The 18060-nt window shown below is 44.9% G+C and overlaps 1 protein-coding gene across 1 annotated transcript; it reads right to left on the bottom strand.

Moving 5' to 3' along the window:
* Positions 1–14088: 14088 nt before the first annotated feature.
* Positions 14089–17414, bottom strand: LOC307232077 (cholesterol side-chain cleavage enzyme, mitochondrial-like; the record flags this gene model as incomplete). The annotated part of the gene is made up of 9 exons (XM_080002957.1): positions 14089–14211; positions 14432–14623; positions 14807–14885; positions 14975–15141; positions 15228–15388; positions 16157–16360; positions 16461–16660; positions 16755–16910; positions 17146–17414. 9 exons carry the CDS (start codon positions 17412–17414, stop codon positions 14089–14091), a joined length of 1551 nt encoding a protein of 516 aa, XP_079859083.1.
* Positions 17415–18060: the final 646 nt, after the last annotated feature.

Genomic DNA, 18060 nt, shown 5'->3' with positions numbered 1-18060 from the left:
AACTTAAATGTGAATCAAACACAGTTTCAGTCCTAGATGAGTTCAGTGTTTGTGTGGCAGTGGAATGAATTTCCTACAAATACAGCTGATCCTGAATAGAAACGATGCTTCTTTTTCTCATTTACGTCCCTTTCCACTCATTATCTGCTGCCATGTCGCCGCTCTCGTCGCCGGATCATTTATTTTGTTTTATTTATTTTTCAAACGGAATCCAAGCAGCAAATGAACACAAAGCCATTGTGGGTTACGCTCAGTGGCATCATCCAGCTCCGAGCTGAGCTGCAAACGCAGAGCCACATATTGTTCCGCTTCCGTGAGCACCGAGCTCTCCCGCAGAAACATCATCGTCTGGGCTGCGTCTCCATCAGCTCCGGCCCCGCCCGCGCCGCGTCGTCGGGAGGGTGGAGGGACGTGGGGTCAGTGGAGCGGAAGGAGGGAAGAGGGAAGTGGGACGGAGGAGTGGAGCGCCGGAGCGGGCGAAGCGAAGGGGGGAGGAGCGGGGGAGGTGGCCGGGCGGGGGAGGATGGAGCCGGCCCCGGGGGACCCGCCTGGCCCCGTGCGGGCGGGGCCCGGGGGCCCGTCTGCCGCGCTTTGCCGGTCGGTGGGCGGAATTGGGATTGGGACCCCGCCCGTGCCGGGTTGACCTGGAGCCACCGCCTGGAAACACACGCTGCCCTCACGGATGATGTAATGGTCCTGAGACGTTTCAGACCCTGGAATGCGATGCCTCCATACTCACCCAACTCTAACGGGGGGTGCGTTATTCTAACACCACATGACAACGCAGTGTGATGATGTTGGAGTAAGTTAAACGGGGTGTGTTTGTAGTTTTATGGCGTTTCATTGCTGGGACGTTAGAGATTATCCCTCCAGCCGAGCACATAGCTGCGAGGTCGCGGTGAATAATTCATTGCGTTTAAACAGTCCCTGATGAAAATATTGATGTAGAATCTGAGCAGACCCCGGATCAGGCTCAGGCGGGTTGTGCGGATGAGTTTTTGGGTGTAGGTGGACAAGCGGCGAGTTGTGAATAATATGGATCCGTGATTGAATAATCCTAAATAATCTTTTGGGTTCAGGGCTTGAAAAGACTGCTGACGTTTTGGCTGCGTTATACCTGATTTGCATTCGTTCTTTAAAGTCACGTTCATTTGTATAAATCGTATATATATTTACATAAAATCTTCATTATGTATTAATTTAGATTCTGTTAATTATACAACTTTTTAGCTCCTGTTTGCCGCAGAGCTGCGTGATGTTAAGTGTACACATAACATTGGTTCATTGTGATAAGTTCTTCCTGTAATAAATAAGACTCGTTGCTCCTCGGGCTACATTTTGGGAAAAGGTTGCGCCCGGACTCCGTGATAAACACTTGTAATAAACAAGACTTCGCTGGGTAAAAGTTGAGCCCGTGTGCCGTGACATTGTGATCCAATGCCGTGACCCGGATTCGAACCGGGGTTGCTGCGGCCACAACGCAGAGTACTAACCACTATACGATCACGGCGAGCTACCGGGGCCTGCAGGGCTGGAGGGGGGCCAGGCCTGAAGGGGGACGCGCTCCGTGACGTCATCCGGCAGTGGACGACAGACGATATTCTGTGTGATCGTCATAGTCGATGCTTCACGCGGGGGAATGAGTATAACTCGTGGTACGATCGTCGTCACTGCGAGCGGAACATTTTCATACTGACGTTTGCAAACTGTGGTGATCACGGGTGAACTTCAGAGTTTGTTTCTGTTTAGTCAATTTACATAGTGTAAGTTATAACCTCCACCTTGTTACACACAGTGTATGTATATATATATATATATATATACACTGTATATAACATATATACTGTATATAATACACATAAATACTGTATATAATACACATATATACTGTGTATAACATATATATACTGTGTATAATATACTGTATACGCAGCATTTCGTGCATAGTTTACCTGCTACTACCGCCGCCTCCGTGCTGCCCCCTGTGGCCGGAACTCGCGTCGCAGCTGATTTACCGCCCAGAGCCCTTTGTCGTACGTCACGGTGACGTGGCTTGCAGTACAAGCTCCGGCCACGGGCGGCGCAGGAGCGTCACAGCGTCCTCCAGGGGGAGGAGCGTCCTCGGGGTGAGATTGTTCGATGTTCCTCATGACGGAAGCTTAAAAATGAACAAATGTTAGTGTGAAAATGTTGTGCTTGACGTGACGAGGACTGTTTTAGAGTCATTTCAATGCTGCTGCGATGAACTGTGCTTACTTTAGCGTAGCTGCCACCTGTCATACTGTGCTACTAATTAGCATAGTGCGACTAATTAGCATAGTGCTACTAGCATAGTGCCATGTTAACTTGGAGTGGATGTATGAATTATGTTATTTTTATTTCATCTGTTGTTTTGGACGTGGCCCCTGCTTGGCAGCCTTCACAAATGGGGCAGTAGCCCCGCTCCACTGTGTGCTTGTGGAGAGGAGCAAACCATGGAACACGTCATAGAAGTTTGCCCTCTTCAAAAACTGAAAGGAGGAGTAGTCACCTCCACACAGCAGCGGGAGGCAACTGCTTGGCTTAGGGACTTTGCATTCGCTAAATAAATAAATAAATCTGTTGTTTTTGCTGTAACACTTACATTTTTAATAAAGTTAATATTGATAATGTCTTCATTCCTCGATTGTATCGTGTGATAAAGTAAGCCTTCATCACACACACGTTGTGTAGCTCCCCCTCGTGCCGCCACAACAGCTCTGACCCCTTTCTATCATATTCACTTCACTCCCCACGTGCATCAATGAGCCTTGGGCCCCGTGACCCTGTCGCCGGTTCACCGGTCGTCCTTCCTTGGAGCACTTTTGGTAGTAACCACTACACAGCGGAACAGCCACAAGACCTGTGCTTGTGGAGATGCTCTGACCCAGTCGTCCAGCATCACAATGTGCTCCTTGTCAAAGTGGCTCAGATCCTTACGCTGCTTCAACACATCAACTTCAACAACTGACTCTTCACCTGCTGCCTCATGTAATAATAATATACAACACTGTATATATAATGTTAATATACAACTGTGTGTGTGTGTGTGTGTGTGTATATATATAAATAATATAACCTGCCCCTTGACAGGTGCCATTGGAACCAGATGATCAATGATATTCACTTCCCCTGTCAGTTGTTTTAATGGGGTGTGTGTGTGTGTGTGTGTGTGTGTGTGTGTGTGTGTGTGTGTGTGTGTGTGTGTGTGTGTGTGTGTGTGTATCACATATATGGAGTATTGCATTTCCCTCGCACTGGTTTGACATCATGGCCTGCTGAGCTAAGTGCTCAGCAGGTTCCTCACAGCAGGTGACTCAGTCTCCATCCTCCTCCATCTCCATGTTGATGAGCAGGGCAGCATCTGGGAGTCTCCCTCCATTACAGTGATTTCACATGAATTAAAGACTCTTCTTGCAATATAGCATCAGTATCATTATGTTGAAAAACAAGGTCTTTGTGAAAAATAACATTGCAGAATAGTATAGTTGCTATGTATTGAGGGTGGAGGGTATTGCAAGTGGGCCACCAAATCATGGGCAAAACACCCATTTTATTGAAAAAAGAAATACTCAATTATTAATTACAAAAATGTTTTCTCGTGTAAGAAAAGGAATAATCATTTCATGGAATTCTTCTTTAAAACCTTCAAAAATGCATCATCACTGATAGAAAAGAACTTATGGTAGGGTGAACTACGTCCAAACCAGCCCACGATGGACGTGGCCCTGTACATTTTAGAACTTGAGGTGATAATCAAAATGGATCGGACCGGCGGGACAGTCCCCGTCGAACAGAAAAGAAAGATTCTGAGAAAGTACAGCGCTGAATATTTATCATTGGGATTTCTTTGGACACGCGCTGAAGACGAACCGTCACCTCCACACAAAACACCAACAGCGCACGTCCAAGCCGCTTGAATTTTTCCATAATGAACTCAAGGAGAATCAGGGCGAGAAGAAAGTCATGGAAATGTCATGCGTGGGCACCGAGAACGCAAAGGCAGCAGAAGCGTCCAATCAGGTCGCCCGACTCATAGCCAAGCCTGCTAAGCCGCGTACAACGAGGAGAATTCAACTCTTCCTGCCACAAAAGAGAGGGTGGGGGTGGGGCTGGTGTTGGGAGAGAAGGCGTGCGGGACAATCAACCTCACGTCAATGTCTGATTACTCAGTCAGACGCAGGACTGACCAGACGGCAGAGAATGGGTCAGAACAGCTGATAACAGTGAATGGACACAACCTCAACCTCATCTCCAAGGGAAAAGCAGTGACCGTGTTCAACATCCAGAATAAAATAGAAGCGACCGTAAGAGAAATTGACACGTGGACCAGGCGAGTTGAGCCGTCAAACTCTGACCCGTTTGAGAATCCGTCCGATTTTTTGACAAAGGAAGAAAGGCGGCTTCCTGTCACCGTGATCAATCATGTCAAAGAGCATCTGCACAGCTTGAGGACCAAGCTGAATACTTCCCCCTCCCAGATGTGCAGTGCAGCTGGATGGAAAAGCCCCTCTCCAGCCACAGTGACGAGACCCTCACAGGCCTGAGTCAAAAGAGAAGGACGGTCTGTGGATCTCTCCTGCGACAGCGCATTGTAACTGTCTTTCTCACAGAAGTAACTGACAAACTTTTGGCATCATGTTGCCTCTGAGTATCCAGATCTGTCCGACAGAGCTGTGTGATTTCTGATCCCTGAACCCGACAACGTACAGTGGGGCAAAAAAGTATTTAGTCAGCCACCAATTGTACAAGTTCTCCCACTTAAAAAGATGAGAGGCCTGTTATTTTCATCATAGTTATACCTCAACTATGAGAGACAAAATGAGGAAAAAAAATCCAGAAAATCACATTGTCTGATTTTTAAAGAATTTATTTGCAAATTATGGTGGAAAATAAGTATTTGGTCAATAACAAAAGTTAATCTCAATACTTTGTTATATTCCCTTTGTTTGCAATGACAGAGGTCAAACGTTTTCTGTAAGTCTTCACAAGGTTTTCACACACTGTTGCTGGTATTTTGGCCCATTCCTCCATGCAGATCTCCTCTAGAGCAGTGATGTTTTGGGGCTGTCGATGGGCAACACCGACTTTCAACTCCCTCCAAAGATTTTCTATGGGGTTGAGAGCTGGAGACTGGCTAGGCCACTCCAGGACCTTGAAATGCTTCTTACGAAGCCACTCCTTCGTTGCCCGGGCGGTGTGTTTGGGATCATTGTCATGCTGAAAGACCCAGCCACGTTTCATCTTCAATGCCCTTGCTGATGGAAGGAGGTTTTCACTCAAAATCTCACGATACATGGCCCCATTCATTCTTTTCTTTACACGGATCAGTCGTCCTGGTCCCTTTGCAGAAAAACAGCCCCAAAGGATGATGTTTCCACCCCCCATGCTTCACAGTAGGTATAGTGTTCTTTGGATGCAACTCAGCTTTCTTTCTCCTCCAAACACGACAAGTTGAGTTTTTACCAAAAAGTTATATTTTGGTTTCATCCGACCATATGACATTCTCCCAATCCTCTTCTGGATCATCCAAATGCTCTCTAGCAAACTTCAGACGCGCCTGGACATGTACTGGCTTAAGCAGGGGGACACGTCTGGCACTGCAGCATTTGAGTCCCTGGCGGCGTAGTGTGTTACTGATGGTAGCCTTTGTTACTTTGGTCCCAGCTCTCTGCAGGTCATTCACTAGGTCCCCCCGTGTGGTTCTGGGATGTTTGCTCAACGTTCTTGTGATCATTTTGACCCCACGGGTGAGATCTTGCGTGGAGCCCCAGATCGAGGGAGATTATCAGTGGTCTTGTATGTCTTCCATTTTCTAATGATTGCTCCCACAGTTGATTTCTTCACAACAAGCTGCTTACCTACTGCAGATTCAGTCTTCCCAGCCTGGTGCAGGTCTACAATTTTGTTTCTGGTGTCCTTTGACAGCTCTTTGGTCTTGGCCATAGTGGAGTTTGGAGTGTGACTGTTTGAGGTTGTGGACAGGTGTCTTTTATACTGATAACGAGTTCAAACAGGTGCCATTAATACAGGTAACGAGTGGAGGACAGAGGAGCCTCTTAAAGAAAAAGTTACAGGTCTGTGAAAGCCACAAATCTTGCTTGTTTGTAGGTGACCAAATACTTATTTTACAGAGGAATTTACCAATTGATTCTTTAAAAATCCTACAATGTGATTTCCTGGATTCTTTCCCCCCATTCTGTCTCTCATAGTCGAAGTGAACCTATGATGAAAATTACAGGCCTCTCTCATCTTTTTAAGTGGGAGAACTTGCACAATTGGTGGCTGACTAAATACTTTTTTGCCCCACTGTATCTCTGTGAGACTGAACTTTTTCGGCGCTTGAAGACAAAATACAGGAATAAAGTGAATGTTGATCCAGATCTCCTCCTGACTCTGTCGTCCCTTAAGCCAGACGTCAAGCATTTGGTGTCTGCCATGCAGCATCAGCTTCTCATGAGGTGAGTTCATATCAATGTGCTCCTGTTACTGTTGGTTTTATCAGCGCTGGCGTGAGTCTTTAGGCGACATTCAAAACAGCGCCCCCTTCAGACGCCGCTGACTAGACACTGTTACTAACGTGACGCAAAAGTTCCATAGACATAAGGTTATTTTTAACCCTGTTTTTTTTTTTGTTTTACCACTACTGCACTGTATGTATGAGAATGCATGTGATTGTTAAAATAAATGTCCCCTGACAACGCACTGTTTGTCTCCTGTATCACTTGTGGTGGGATGTGGCCGCCAACACTTTGAGATTTTCAAATTGGCCGCGAGTCCCAAAAGGTTGGGAACTGCTGGAATACAATATACCAATTGCTTTTCATTTATTGTAAAACCATATATTTTGCATAAAACATTTACTATTATATTTTAATATATCTGAATAGAATGTGTTGTACATTAATTATATTTTGTGATATATTATTAAAATAAATTACAGTGTATGGGCATGTATTACATGGCTAGTGAGTCCTACCAAATTTCTATATACAGTATATATTTTCTAATGTATTAGATTAAAGTAAACAGCATAGAGCATAAACCCAGAGCTGCCAGCTTGATTACTTTGTATTCTGTGTTGTGTTTTATTTAATATATTCTCTGATTTCAGAGCGTGAATAGAATTTCAAATAATGCTTTGTTCACCATCGTTGGAGTCTCGCTCACTGAGTTGAAACGTCGCCATGGAGTGTGTTGTGGTTACCTGATAACTGTTGATATTTGATGGAAGATCTGTCATTCCCTCCCTCAGTAACATGTTCACGTTGATGATGAGCAGACATTTCCTCTCTGATGAAGACGTCAAAAAGCACAAAGTCACTTTGAAGCCATTAAACCATGAAGGTAGGTTTCTATTTGACTTGGTTGACTGAATTTGGGGCTTGTTGGTACTGGAGAGAGGCAGTGGGCACAGATAGAAAATACAGTCTATACTGTGTGCTTCATATCACCTTTCTGCTGCCTAGCAACCGTAATCATCGATGGACTTCCGTGTGTATTTGAAACTTAGATGTATACAGTACATTAAGAACCTGCTAGAGTGTAGTTTTACAGAGAAACACAACATGCAGAAGTACAGTAGTTTTCGCTGTGTTGATAACCCTGTTTACATAACATTACACATGGAATTCTATAGAATAACAGTGGCTTGCAGATCCCTTCAGTCATTGTTAACATTGTCAAATACAGTAGTTCCACACAAATTGAGTCAGATGAATTCTTACAAAGCTCGCCAGGAGGAGATACAACCTTCCATCCCCTGACGCTGTGGCTCGGATCCTGCCAGATCACAGCACCAGAGAGATGGAGCTTTGCGCCTCGGGGCGTGGACCTGCACCCCCCTCTAGCCACAAGCAGACCTACCAGGTGCAGCAACCACACAAACGGTAGGGTCACAATACACCTTCAACTTGATTTTTACTGGAGCAACACAGTGTGTAACTATACAGTGTGTATATATATGTATGTATGTGTATATATATATATATATATATAGTTATAGTTTTATATACATACACACACACACACACACACTAACTTTGCAATTTTTATGTTTAGGAATCTCAAATGTATTTTTCAAACCTCAGGCCTCCCCTTCCTGACTTTCAGGGGCAGCTACACGCTGCAGCGCTCACTGACCTTCAGACAAAGGTGAGTTAACATCAACCACATGGAAATTCTCCAGGTGAGTTCATCCTCACGAATCTGCCGTGGCCACTCCTTGAGTTGTGTCCTCATGAGGAACGAGTCACTTATTTCTATTTGTTTTTTTGGCTGGAACTCTTTCTGAAAATCACTTGAGTGGTGATCTTTCCTTCCCTCGGTCAACTGTCTTTAAGTTACGAAGGACAAATTGATTGAAAGTGCATTTTCACCTACGGGGGTCTCAACAAACGCCATAAAATTAAAAAGGACAATAAAGACAAATAGAAGTGCATGTACATGATAAGGATGCACCAGCACAGCCTATGACAGTCATAATGTACATATAATACATAAGCATATATACAAAGTCACAAATGACGCCTAAATGCCTAAAAATGTGTGCACGCAAGTAGAGTACAGTTAGTGAAACAAAGATTAAGGGTCAATGCTTTTTCATTAAAATTGTTTTATTTTATAATGTTTTGATGTGGATCATAATGTTAAAGCAAAAAACATTTTTAGGTAAAAATCTTTTTTTTTTTAGAAATTTAGAAATTGTCAAATATTATATTGTATAATATTTGACAATTTCTAGTTTTCTGAAGTGAATTGTAAACAGTCTTTGGTATCCTGTTCGTGGTTGAAAATATTTTGGTTTAGTCAAGATATCCACTTCCAAATACCTAATGATTTACAGTTTTAGGTGACTGCAGGATTACTGCCAAAGAAATGGAAATATGAGGCCTGTGTTCCTGTGATGTCCAGAGGGACTGGCCGTCTGTCTCTTCTGCAGAGACGGAGGGAGAGTCAGCTTCACGCCGAGGGGAGAGGAAAATAAATTAACATTTCTTTAAAGATTGCGCTCGCGGCTGGGGCTGCGTTGCTGAGGCTGATATTTGCGTCATTGGGAAAGGTCCAAATGTCCTTTACTGTGCACGCCCTGACATTTCCTATCATTTAGCTTAGTTTGCTTTTTCAATTTCCTTTTTTTTTTGTAATTGATGTGGGGTTATTTTAGTTTATTCACACTTGGTTTGATGTTTACTTTATATAGATAATCAGAAATTATTTTCGTGAAAAATATAACCTACAACAATAATGATTAAAGATGATTACATTGTCTAACAAATTACCATGAATACACATAGTACGCAATAACATGCACACACCCACACACCACATTCCTTGGAGCCACAATGATTTTGCCAGCCTGTCGGTTTCACTGTCTTCAAAATAGGGAAAATGGCGGATGATGATGATGGGGCTCCCCAGACCCCGCCCGCCCCTCCCGCCCCTCCCTCCCAGACCCGCTGTCTCCAGTCTCATCTTCAGTCATGATTGTCACCTTGTTCCTGCCCTTTCAATTAGATGCTCAATTTCACCCTGGCGTCCCCAGGGGGCCGCAGACACGCCGTCCAAGATTGGAATCTGCTAATGGTGGACGCCCTCCTGCACGGGCCCGCTCTCAGTCCCCATTCAGGTCCCTGTTCTGACCCCCGCTGATGGAGTGCAGCATGTGACACAGAGGGAACAATGCACCGGCATGCTGCTGCACAATAGGCGCATGTTTCAGCCGGACAAACGCCACAATGAAAGCTCTCTATCAATGGAGCAGGAGGCTTTAATTGATTTCCAGCGGGAAATAAAGCCATTGCGGAATGGCTTATTCTCAGGAATGCATTTTCATCACTAAGGAGCAGAAAGGGCAACAGAATGGCAAGCAAGGTTTTTTTCCAGGTATGTTCAGGGAAGGCAATTACAACTTAGCATAACCACATTTTTTTTTTTTTGGGGGGGGGTGGTAAAAGTCCAGCATTAGTGTCTTGTCTTCTGTCAAGCTGTTGAGCACCTGTCTGTGTCTTCCTTCACTGGTCTGAAAAAAAAAGCTTTTGCGGGAAGCCACTTCATGCAGCAGGGTGCAGCTCTAGGGTGCATGCCAATAAAAGTCCTTGAGGTGATAGAAGATGATTCTCCCTATTCATTTGCCAAGCAGGAGTCCTAATCCCATTGTAGATAAGCATGGCATCAACTCCTTATTTTGTCTCACTTTTAAGTCCCAATATCCCCAAATACACCAGTGATAATTATTTAGATTTGAAGCTCCATGAAAATTGTCTAACACGATTTCTTTTAAATCCTGTTTGACTCAGAGGCATTGTCTATCCTGCTGAGGGTTGCTGATTAACCTGTTAGCAGATGGGGCTGAGGGGCCCTCTAGTGGCCCTCTACACGTATTTCAAGATTCAAGATTTTTATTTGTCACATACATATACATACTTCCATACATATATGCAGTGAAATGTAATAATATTACTGAATCAGTCCAGTTAGGTTGTAGCACAAGTGTAGTAGTTGTGAGAAATATCTCATTTTGTTGTATGCACATAGTTTTGCATTTATTTCTGTGACTGGATTCCCAACAATACCCAAGCTAATGCTGGTGGAGATTTAAGGATAGAGTCGCTATTATTCAACCCAGGCTTTAAATGTTGGTTCCCTGCATCTGTACGCTCTACAATTGAGAAACATTCCACTAAGCTGCAGCTTTAAACACATATGCAGTACAATGGGGCAAATGTTAAAGACTTAAAAATAACGGTAAGTAGTTTGTTTTCCTCCACGTGTAAACGTCTTTCTTTAACCATCTCAAAAGTATTCCAAAGGCCCTAAACTTTTCATCACCAGGAAGTGGGGAACTACCGTTCAGCCTTGCATCGAATGGCAGACGACATGATAACCTTGAGGACACGTGTGGTGACCCTGGAAGCAGAAAACAAGCGGCTCCGCGGTGATGTATCTCTGCACCGGGACCTTGGCAGAGAGCTGCTGCACGACAGCGACACGGACGTCATGACCAAGGCTGAGCTTGTTGACCGGATCTGTACGGTTTAAACCTGCGGCAAACTACAGCCTTGTCTCCTTTACGATGGCTCCGGGCATGTTTAACAACGCCATTGTTTGAGAACGGTTTCATTCGGCCGATTCCAGAGACAAAAAACACTGCAAATGTATATATATTTTTTTATCAGATACAATTTAGGCTTTTAACTGGCCGAGATACAGAGAAATGTGCTACTTAACTACCCATTTAGTGACTATAGTTGCTTCCCAGCATGCAGATTGCATATCCATTTAATTTCCATCCCCGTGAAGGAGTGAAGTGTGAGGCAGTCTGCCTGTCACACAGCGATAGGGCAGCTCATTTAGGCCACAGAGCCTGATAAGCCGTGCAGGTTGCGCCTCCTTATCTCCTGAAGGACAGTTTGTGACCCACAGGAAAGGACGCTGCCAAAAACCTTTCGCTGACATTAAAGCAAAGGGAAGCGATTAATTCTCCCTTAAAAGGAAACAACTCTGTTTGATTTGCTTCGATGAGCGCTGGCTTGTTTCGGTGTCATTCAGATGGGCGAGGCCTCAGAGCAAACAAAGATGTTTTGTCTGACTTAAAAGACCAACAAGGACTCAACGCTTGTTGTTCTTCAGCAGATATTGAGGACGCTTATTATAGCACGACCTGTGTAACAGACATAAGAACCGACTCCTCCTTTGTATTGTGTTTTTCCTGCACCGAAGCCGATCTGAGGTTCCGGCTGGCCAGGGAGACTACGAAGGCTGCGCGGCACAGGGACAAGGTCCAACAGCTGCAGAGCGAGCTGATCAGGGTCAGGACAGAAACACAAACCAACACAAACACAACGTGCACTGCACTGGAGTCTGTGCGTCCGTTGCATTAGAAGTGGAAACACACCGCGGGTGTTCACACTCTGATTTCTGCCCCGCAGAAGAATGTCCGGGAGAGAGAAATTGTCAAGCTGCAGAAAGCATTGGAGCAGCAAGAGCTGAGTGGTCTCCAGAGACGAGCTGCTCAGGAAGTGAAGCAGCAGGAGAAGGTAGACACCGTATGAGGTGGATTGATAGACACATCATCAGGTTCATATCCTTGTAAATCATTTGCTTGAACACTCTAATCAGGATCTGCATGAGCACCTATCTGCAGGGAAAGGTGCTTGTACTTTATGAAGTGTTGTTACATCAGGACACTGGATGTGAGATGTACTTTAGCGGAAATGTCAACATGAACTCACTTTTACTGAAGTCATTTTGTGTCAAGCTATTTGCAGTTTTATTTCAGTAAAAAAGTCAGAGGAGTTCTTCCACCACTGACAGATCGTAGCTGCATACGTACAGTAGTCTTTTATTTTGGAATGTCATTGGGCAGGTCAACGGGGGGATGGAGCACCTTGTAGACAACAAACCAAGAAGAGAAGAGAGGAGAAGACAGAACGGTGGGAAAAGCTGTGCCGTGAAGAAGCCACCAGGTGAGACCGTCAGGGAAAAGAACAAAAATCAAAACTTCAAATGTTACTATTTACCATTAACAGCAGCGTCTCCATGCTGCGTGCAGAGGCTGGCTGCAGGACGGAGCTGACGGAGGCTTTTCTGGCGGCAGAGAACGCGCGCCTCCGAGGTGAGCTGAAGAAGAGCCGACGGGAGCTGGAGAGGAAGGGACGGGCGCTGGACGCCGTGGTGCAGCAGGTAGGACGACAGGTCCATACCCAGAGAACAGACGACATGCCGCTGGTCAGACAGGGTTGTACCTGAAGCTGTTGGCACCCAGATCTAGTTTGATCCTGTTTTGTGAAGCATTTGTAACATATTTTAAGGAAGTCACTGTGTGGGGGGAAAAAAAACATGTATTTACTTACTTACATTTTCACCTTTAAATGTACAGTGTATTTAATTGTGTTGCTAACCGCTCTTAGCTGAAGGAGGCTTTTCCAGATGAGGAGAGACTCTGTTTGCTGAGCCAAGTGGAGAAATGTGAAACAAGGATTAAAACACTGGAGACTCAGGTAGAAACTCCCAGAAAACGGAATTCTCCCAGAAGGACGGAGAGCAGATATAATCGAGTGGTTTAAAAAGTTCATTTTTGAAGATCTGGGGAATAGCTGTTCAAGCTCAGCTCAAAGTCGATTCGACTGTCATCGCTGAGTCCGTTCGTCCGTCCGTAGCGCTGACACACAAACAATCTGACTTTGTTCACATGTGCCGGTTGGTTTGTCGCCCCTACACCGACGTACCCACGTACAGCTGGAGGAGACGTCTGCCTTGTGGGGAAAAGAGAAACAAGAGATGTTGACCAAACTAAGTGAGCGGAAGCTCGGCTTTGCCTGAACAGCCACCAGGACGCCTCCGCCCACAGGTGGGTGGAGCTTTCCAAGGTCAGATATGACATTGTAACATGTGAGGTTGATGTACATAAAACAAGAAGTGAAATACCTTGTCAACGGAAGTAGAGGGTTAAGAGGTTAGTACCAATTCAATTAACAAGCCACATATAAAATATTGTGAAGACTGTACTGTTGGAAATATGCAGCATTTTACCTTTAGAGGTACAAGTAAATACCAAATTTGTACCAATGAAGTAGAACAGTGGGGACCCTCATGATGCGTCCAGGGGGTCCCAAGCAAAGTGAAAAATGTTGAGAATCCCTGATCTCCAGGTTACTGCCGGTGTGCCAAGCCACTGTAGCCCTAAAGGTACAAGGCTGCACTTTATGTGTTTTGGCTGATGTATTTAAATGATAATGTGTGTTGTTGTTTATTAACAGTGCTTCCTGTACCCGTGCACCAGCTGCACTGAACACACACCTGAAAGAATCTTAAACCCACATCAAACAATGGACAAATAACTTATTTTGGCAAGGATTTATTGTGAAGATTATATTGATGTTCTTTGTAGACATAAATTGTAAAAGCCGTTGTGTTGTGGTTTATGACTTTGTAAGTGATAAATGTCTGTTTTCTCTCTATAAAAGTCCATCATAAAATCCTTAAAACGATAAATATATAATTTTATTTTGTTTAATACATTCTGCAGTTACTGAGGTCATTTATTTAACCCTGCACTGGACCCGTCTGTCACCGATGTCCTTGCAGCGGGTTCAGGGTCAGTAGAATCGGCTTCTCTGGTAAAAGAATGAGCTCGAAGGTGCTTTTCACCTCAACCTGCTGCTGCTTCTCCACTCGGAAGTTCTCCAGCATCTGCAAAAGCAGGAGACAAGACGGAGGCCGGGATCAACACACTGCGAATACCTCAAGACCAATGGATTATTTCCAGGTGGTGTAAACGTGTCTGACACGGACAATCTATGTTCATTTGCTCCATGTGTGAAAGGGGAAATCCGACCAATGTCGAGATCAGGTCCGGATATTATCCGGAATGCATGTGTGAAAGCAGCGTCAGAGTCTCTGTATGTCTCACATGGATGAGGAAAAGCTGCATCTCCGTCTCTGCTACCCTGCGCCCCAGACACTGGCGAGGGCCGAAGCCGAAGCCCAGGCTCTGAAAGTAGTGGCTCTCAGTCCTGAGCCAGCGGGACGGCCGGTACTGCTCCGGTCTGGAGAACACCCTGGGGTCCCGGCCCATGGCATAGAGACCTAACTGGACCAGGGTCTGGCGCGCACGCACGCACACACACACACACACACACACACACACACACACACACACACACACACACACACACACACACACACACACACACACACACACACACACACAGGTGAGCTGACCTCATCGCTGCTTGAGAAAACTGGGCAATACACAAATCACAAAAGCAAATAACTGTTCTCTTACTCCAGATGGTATGTGGTAGTTCTGAATGATGATGTCTTTTGTGATGTATCTCTGCAAGCTCACCGCAACTGGATGTAGCCTGAAAGGTTAGAGTAATGTAACCCCTACGAGAAGGCATTTCGGGTGTCTCAAAATCGAAACAAGCGCTGTTTCCTTCCGTACTCCCACCTCAGCGTTTCCTTCAGGGCTCCTTTAACCAGGGGAACTCTCCGCAGCATTTCCAACATGTCTCCCTGGGCCTGGGCCCGGGCGGCAGCCACCTCGGCCCTCAGCTCCTCCTGGAGGTTGGGGTGTCTCGCCAGCTCATACAGCGTCCACAGCAGAGTGATGGAGGTCTGAAATGCACGGGGTAGTTTTAATGGAACCCCTGTTTCAAAGTAATACCTCAAAGAATCCTCGGCTGTCTGTCCTGTGTGGGCACCGTGTCCACTCCTCCTGCCATCAGCTCGGTGACACTGGCCTTAATGTCCTCGATGGACAGCTTGTCCAGCTTGAGGAGGTTCGCCAGGACGCCAGGGTACTTCCTTGGCGCACCTGCCTCCTGGCACAACTTTCTGTAGATGTTCTGAATGCAGTAATCCGCTGCAGAGAAACACAGTAAGAAAAATATAAAAACAGAGTCATTTGATCAATGAAAAAAAACAACAAAAAAAAAACAACACTTTTCATCAATATCAAGTGGAAATCCATACTGTAAGATCGTCTGTGTAGGCTGGATTACACTAGTCACGAAGTCCCACATCTGAACGTCTTTCTCTTTGTCACTCGAGGTGGTGGGTTTATTTTTTTTGTTATTCTTGTGAATTTTCATCCATATTGACAGTTTCATGATCACAACTAGCTACACTGCTTTAGCAAATTCACTGTGGCTGGTGTTCACTTCTTGTACGTGCCCGGTCAGTGCATTTTTGCCTGGAAAGGCCGACCCCGCCACCAACAGAAACAGCATATAGAGGACCACATGCATAACGCAAAAACATTGAATGGCTGTTTCTGAAAAAGTGCCAGCTTAAAATATATATATAAAATATGGGATTTTTCACAAAATAGCCCTACAGGTTATTATTATTATTATTATTATTATTATTATTATTATTATTATTATTATTAATAATAATAATAATATAACAACAATAATAACCTTTATTCCTATAGCGCCTTTCATAGACGACATGTGCTTTTACTACTTTAAAGTGCTTTTATCACTAACATTAAAAAATAAAAGTAGAAAACCCCAAAAATACAGTATTAAAAATTGCAGCATTTTTTTTGTGCCCATACAATCACTCATTTACAAAAATCCCATCCCAATGCCAGCTATGAATTCTGCCTCATAACACGTTCTCTCACCGTGGCTGAAGATGCCGTCCCAGGCCTCCACGTGGTTCCTCCAGATCTTGGCCCCGATGCTCCTCAGCAGCCATGGGGGGATGTACAGCATGGGGGAGGTCGTCTTGAACATTAGGGTGATACAGTCGATGAAATGCTGGGCCTCGGGGTTGATGTAGTCCTGCATCAGACCCAGGCGCTCGCCGTACAGCACCGAACTCACCGCTTCAACGGGAAAAGCAGGTGAGACACATTACAAGGAGCGTAATGACGAGATGGAACAGTTCAATTAGAAAACGGCGGGTGAGAAAGGCGCTGTTCTTACACTCCAGCGCATATTTGAAGAGTTCATCAGAGAGGTCAGTGGTCCATTTGTTTTGGCCGCTTCTCTCGATTTTCTTGTGAACCCTGGCCACAAAGTCCTGCCCAACTTCGTCCAGCAAGGGCACAAAGTTCTCAAGCACCTTTGGAGAGATGACCTCCTTGTTGAGGATCACTCTGTTGGACTTCCAGTCCTCCCCGTCCCTGTTGCGGATTACAGGATGATTCAATTCACTTCACCGTAATGTTTAAAGAGAAATTCATGACTGGACCAAATTGGCCGAATGGAAACGCGTACTTGAGCAGAACTCCATATTTTCGATTCCTATAGTCCCTATAAGATGTCCAAGCTTCTATTTTGAGCCTCTTGGGGTAGTAGCCCTCCGCTTTGAACAGTGTTGCTGCGTCCTCAGGATTGATGATATTGACACTTTTGTAATAACCTATCTTCTCCCTGTTGCATAAGAAGAAAACATCTGCAGTTTTATCAGACTGTAATAGATAACCTTGAATGCAATTCACAATCAGGCAACAGATGTCATGAATCAACCACATCTCATATTGTAACTTAATAGAACATGAGATCAGTTTATTTTCTATTATTACATATTATACAAAATTATTTGGGCAAATATTTATTTCTGCCATTTATTTCAACCCTCATGTAGGTAGTAGGCCTTCGTCTTTACCTGTAAATGGGTCCAAAAGTGTTGAAGTTGTGGACCATGAAGCGGTGAAGGTTTTTGAAGCCGCTCATTTTCCAGAAATGGTAGATGTTGGTGATCCCGTTCCTCCAGAGTCCAGGGATCTCATTGAATGGTCTGACTGTGGTTCTGATCTCTGGGAAGCCTTCTCTGACTGGCATGTTGCTGCTGCACCGCAGACCCAGCATCCCCAGCTCCTCCACCGTGGACCGGGGCAGAGCTGAGGCGCTGCGCCAGACACTCCACTTCACCATCCTGGGAGTGTGTGATCCTCCTCTGCCTGCCTCCAGAGGGATATCTGGCCAGGGCAAGGGGGCTGGTCTAAACCACCTGCACCCTCCCTTCCCTCCTCACTGTTTGAATGATTTCCACTTTCTTGTACCCTGGTGAGGAGTTAGTTAAATGTTTTTTTTCTGGCTAACAGATAGATACAAAGCAAGGCCACAGCAGTGAAAGCTGGAAGGACACTTTTTCATCCTACTGGAAGAAATCCCTCCCAATTTTCTTTGGCATTGTTGAGACCAGGAAATGAAAAGCATCTTGGATGATCCATCACGTGTGAACGCACACAAAACACATCAGACCTGTGACATACCGTGGCTACATAATAGACAAATTCAGATTGGATCTAGATCCAGTTGGATTGCTGTTTGTGTCAGAATCCCTGCACTGGGTGGAGGTGACGTAAGGTCCTCACCTTACGTTGGAGGTACTGAGGTAGCGAGGTGAGGCGAGGGCCTGAAAAACCTGAAGATTTGTAAATAAATACAGCAAATTTGTATAAAAAAAAAAAAGTGAAGCTTTGTTAGATAAACACGAATGACAGACAGTCCAAATATATGAAAATTGATGATAAACTTAAACAGGTCAGGACTGAGCTGTAACCCTTATTGGATTCCA

The sequence above is a fragment of the Zeus faber genome (genome assembly GCF_960531495.2).
Source record: "Zeus faber genome assembly, chromosome: 6".
Taxonomy (NCBI): domain Eukaryota; kingdom Metazoa; phylum Chordata; class Actinopteri; order Zeiformes; family Zeidae; genus Zeus; species Zeus faber.
This window is presented reverse-complemented; position numbering and strand designations above follow the sequence as displayed.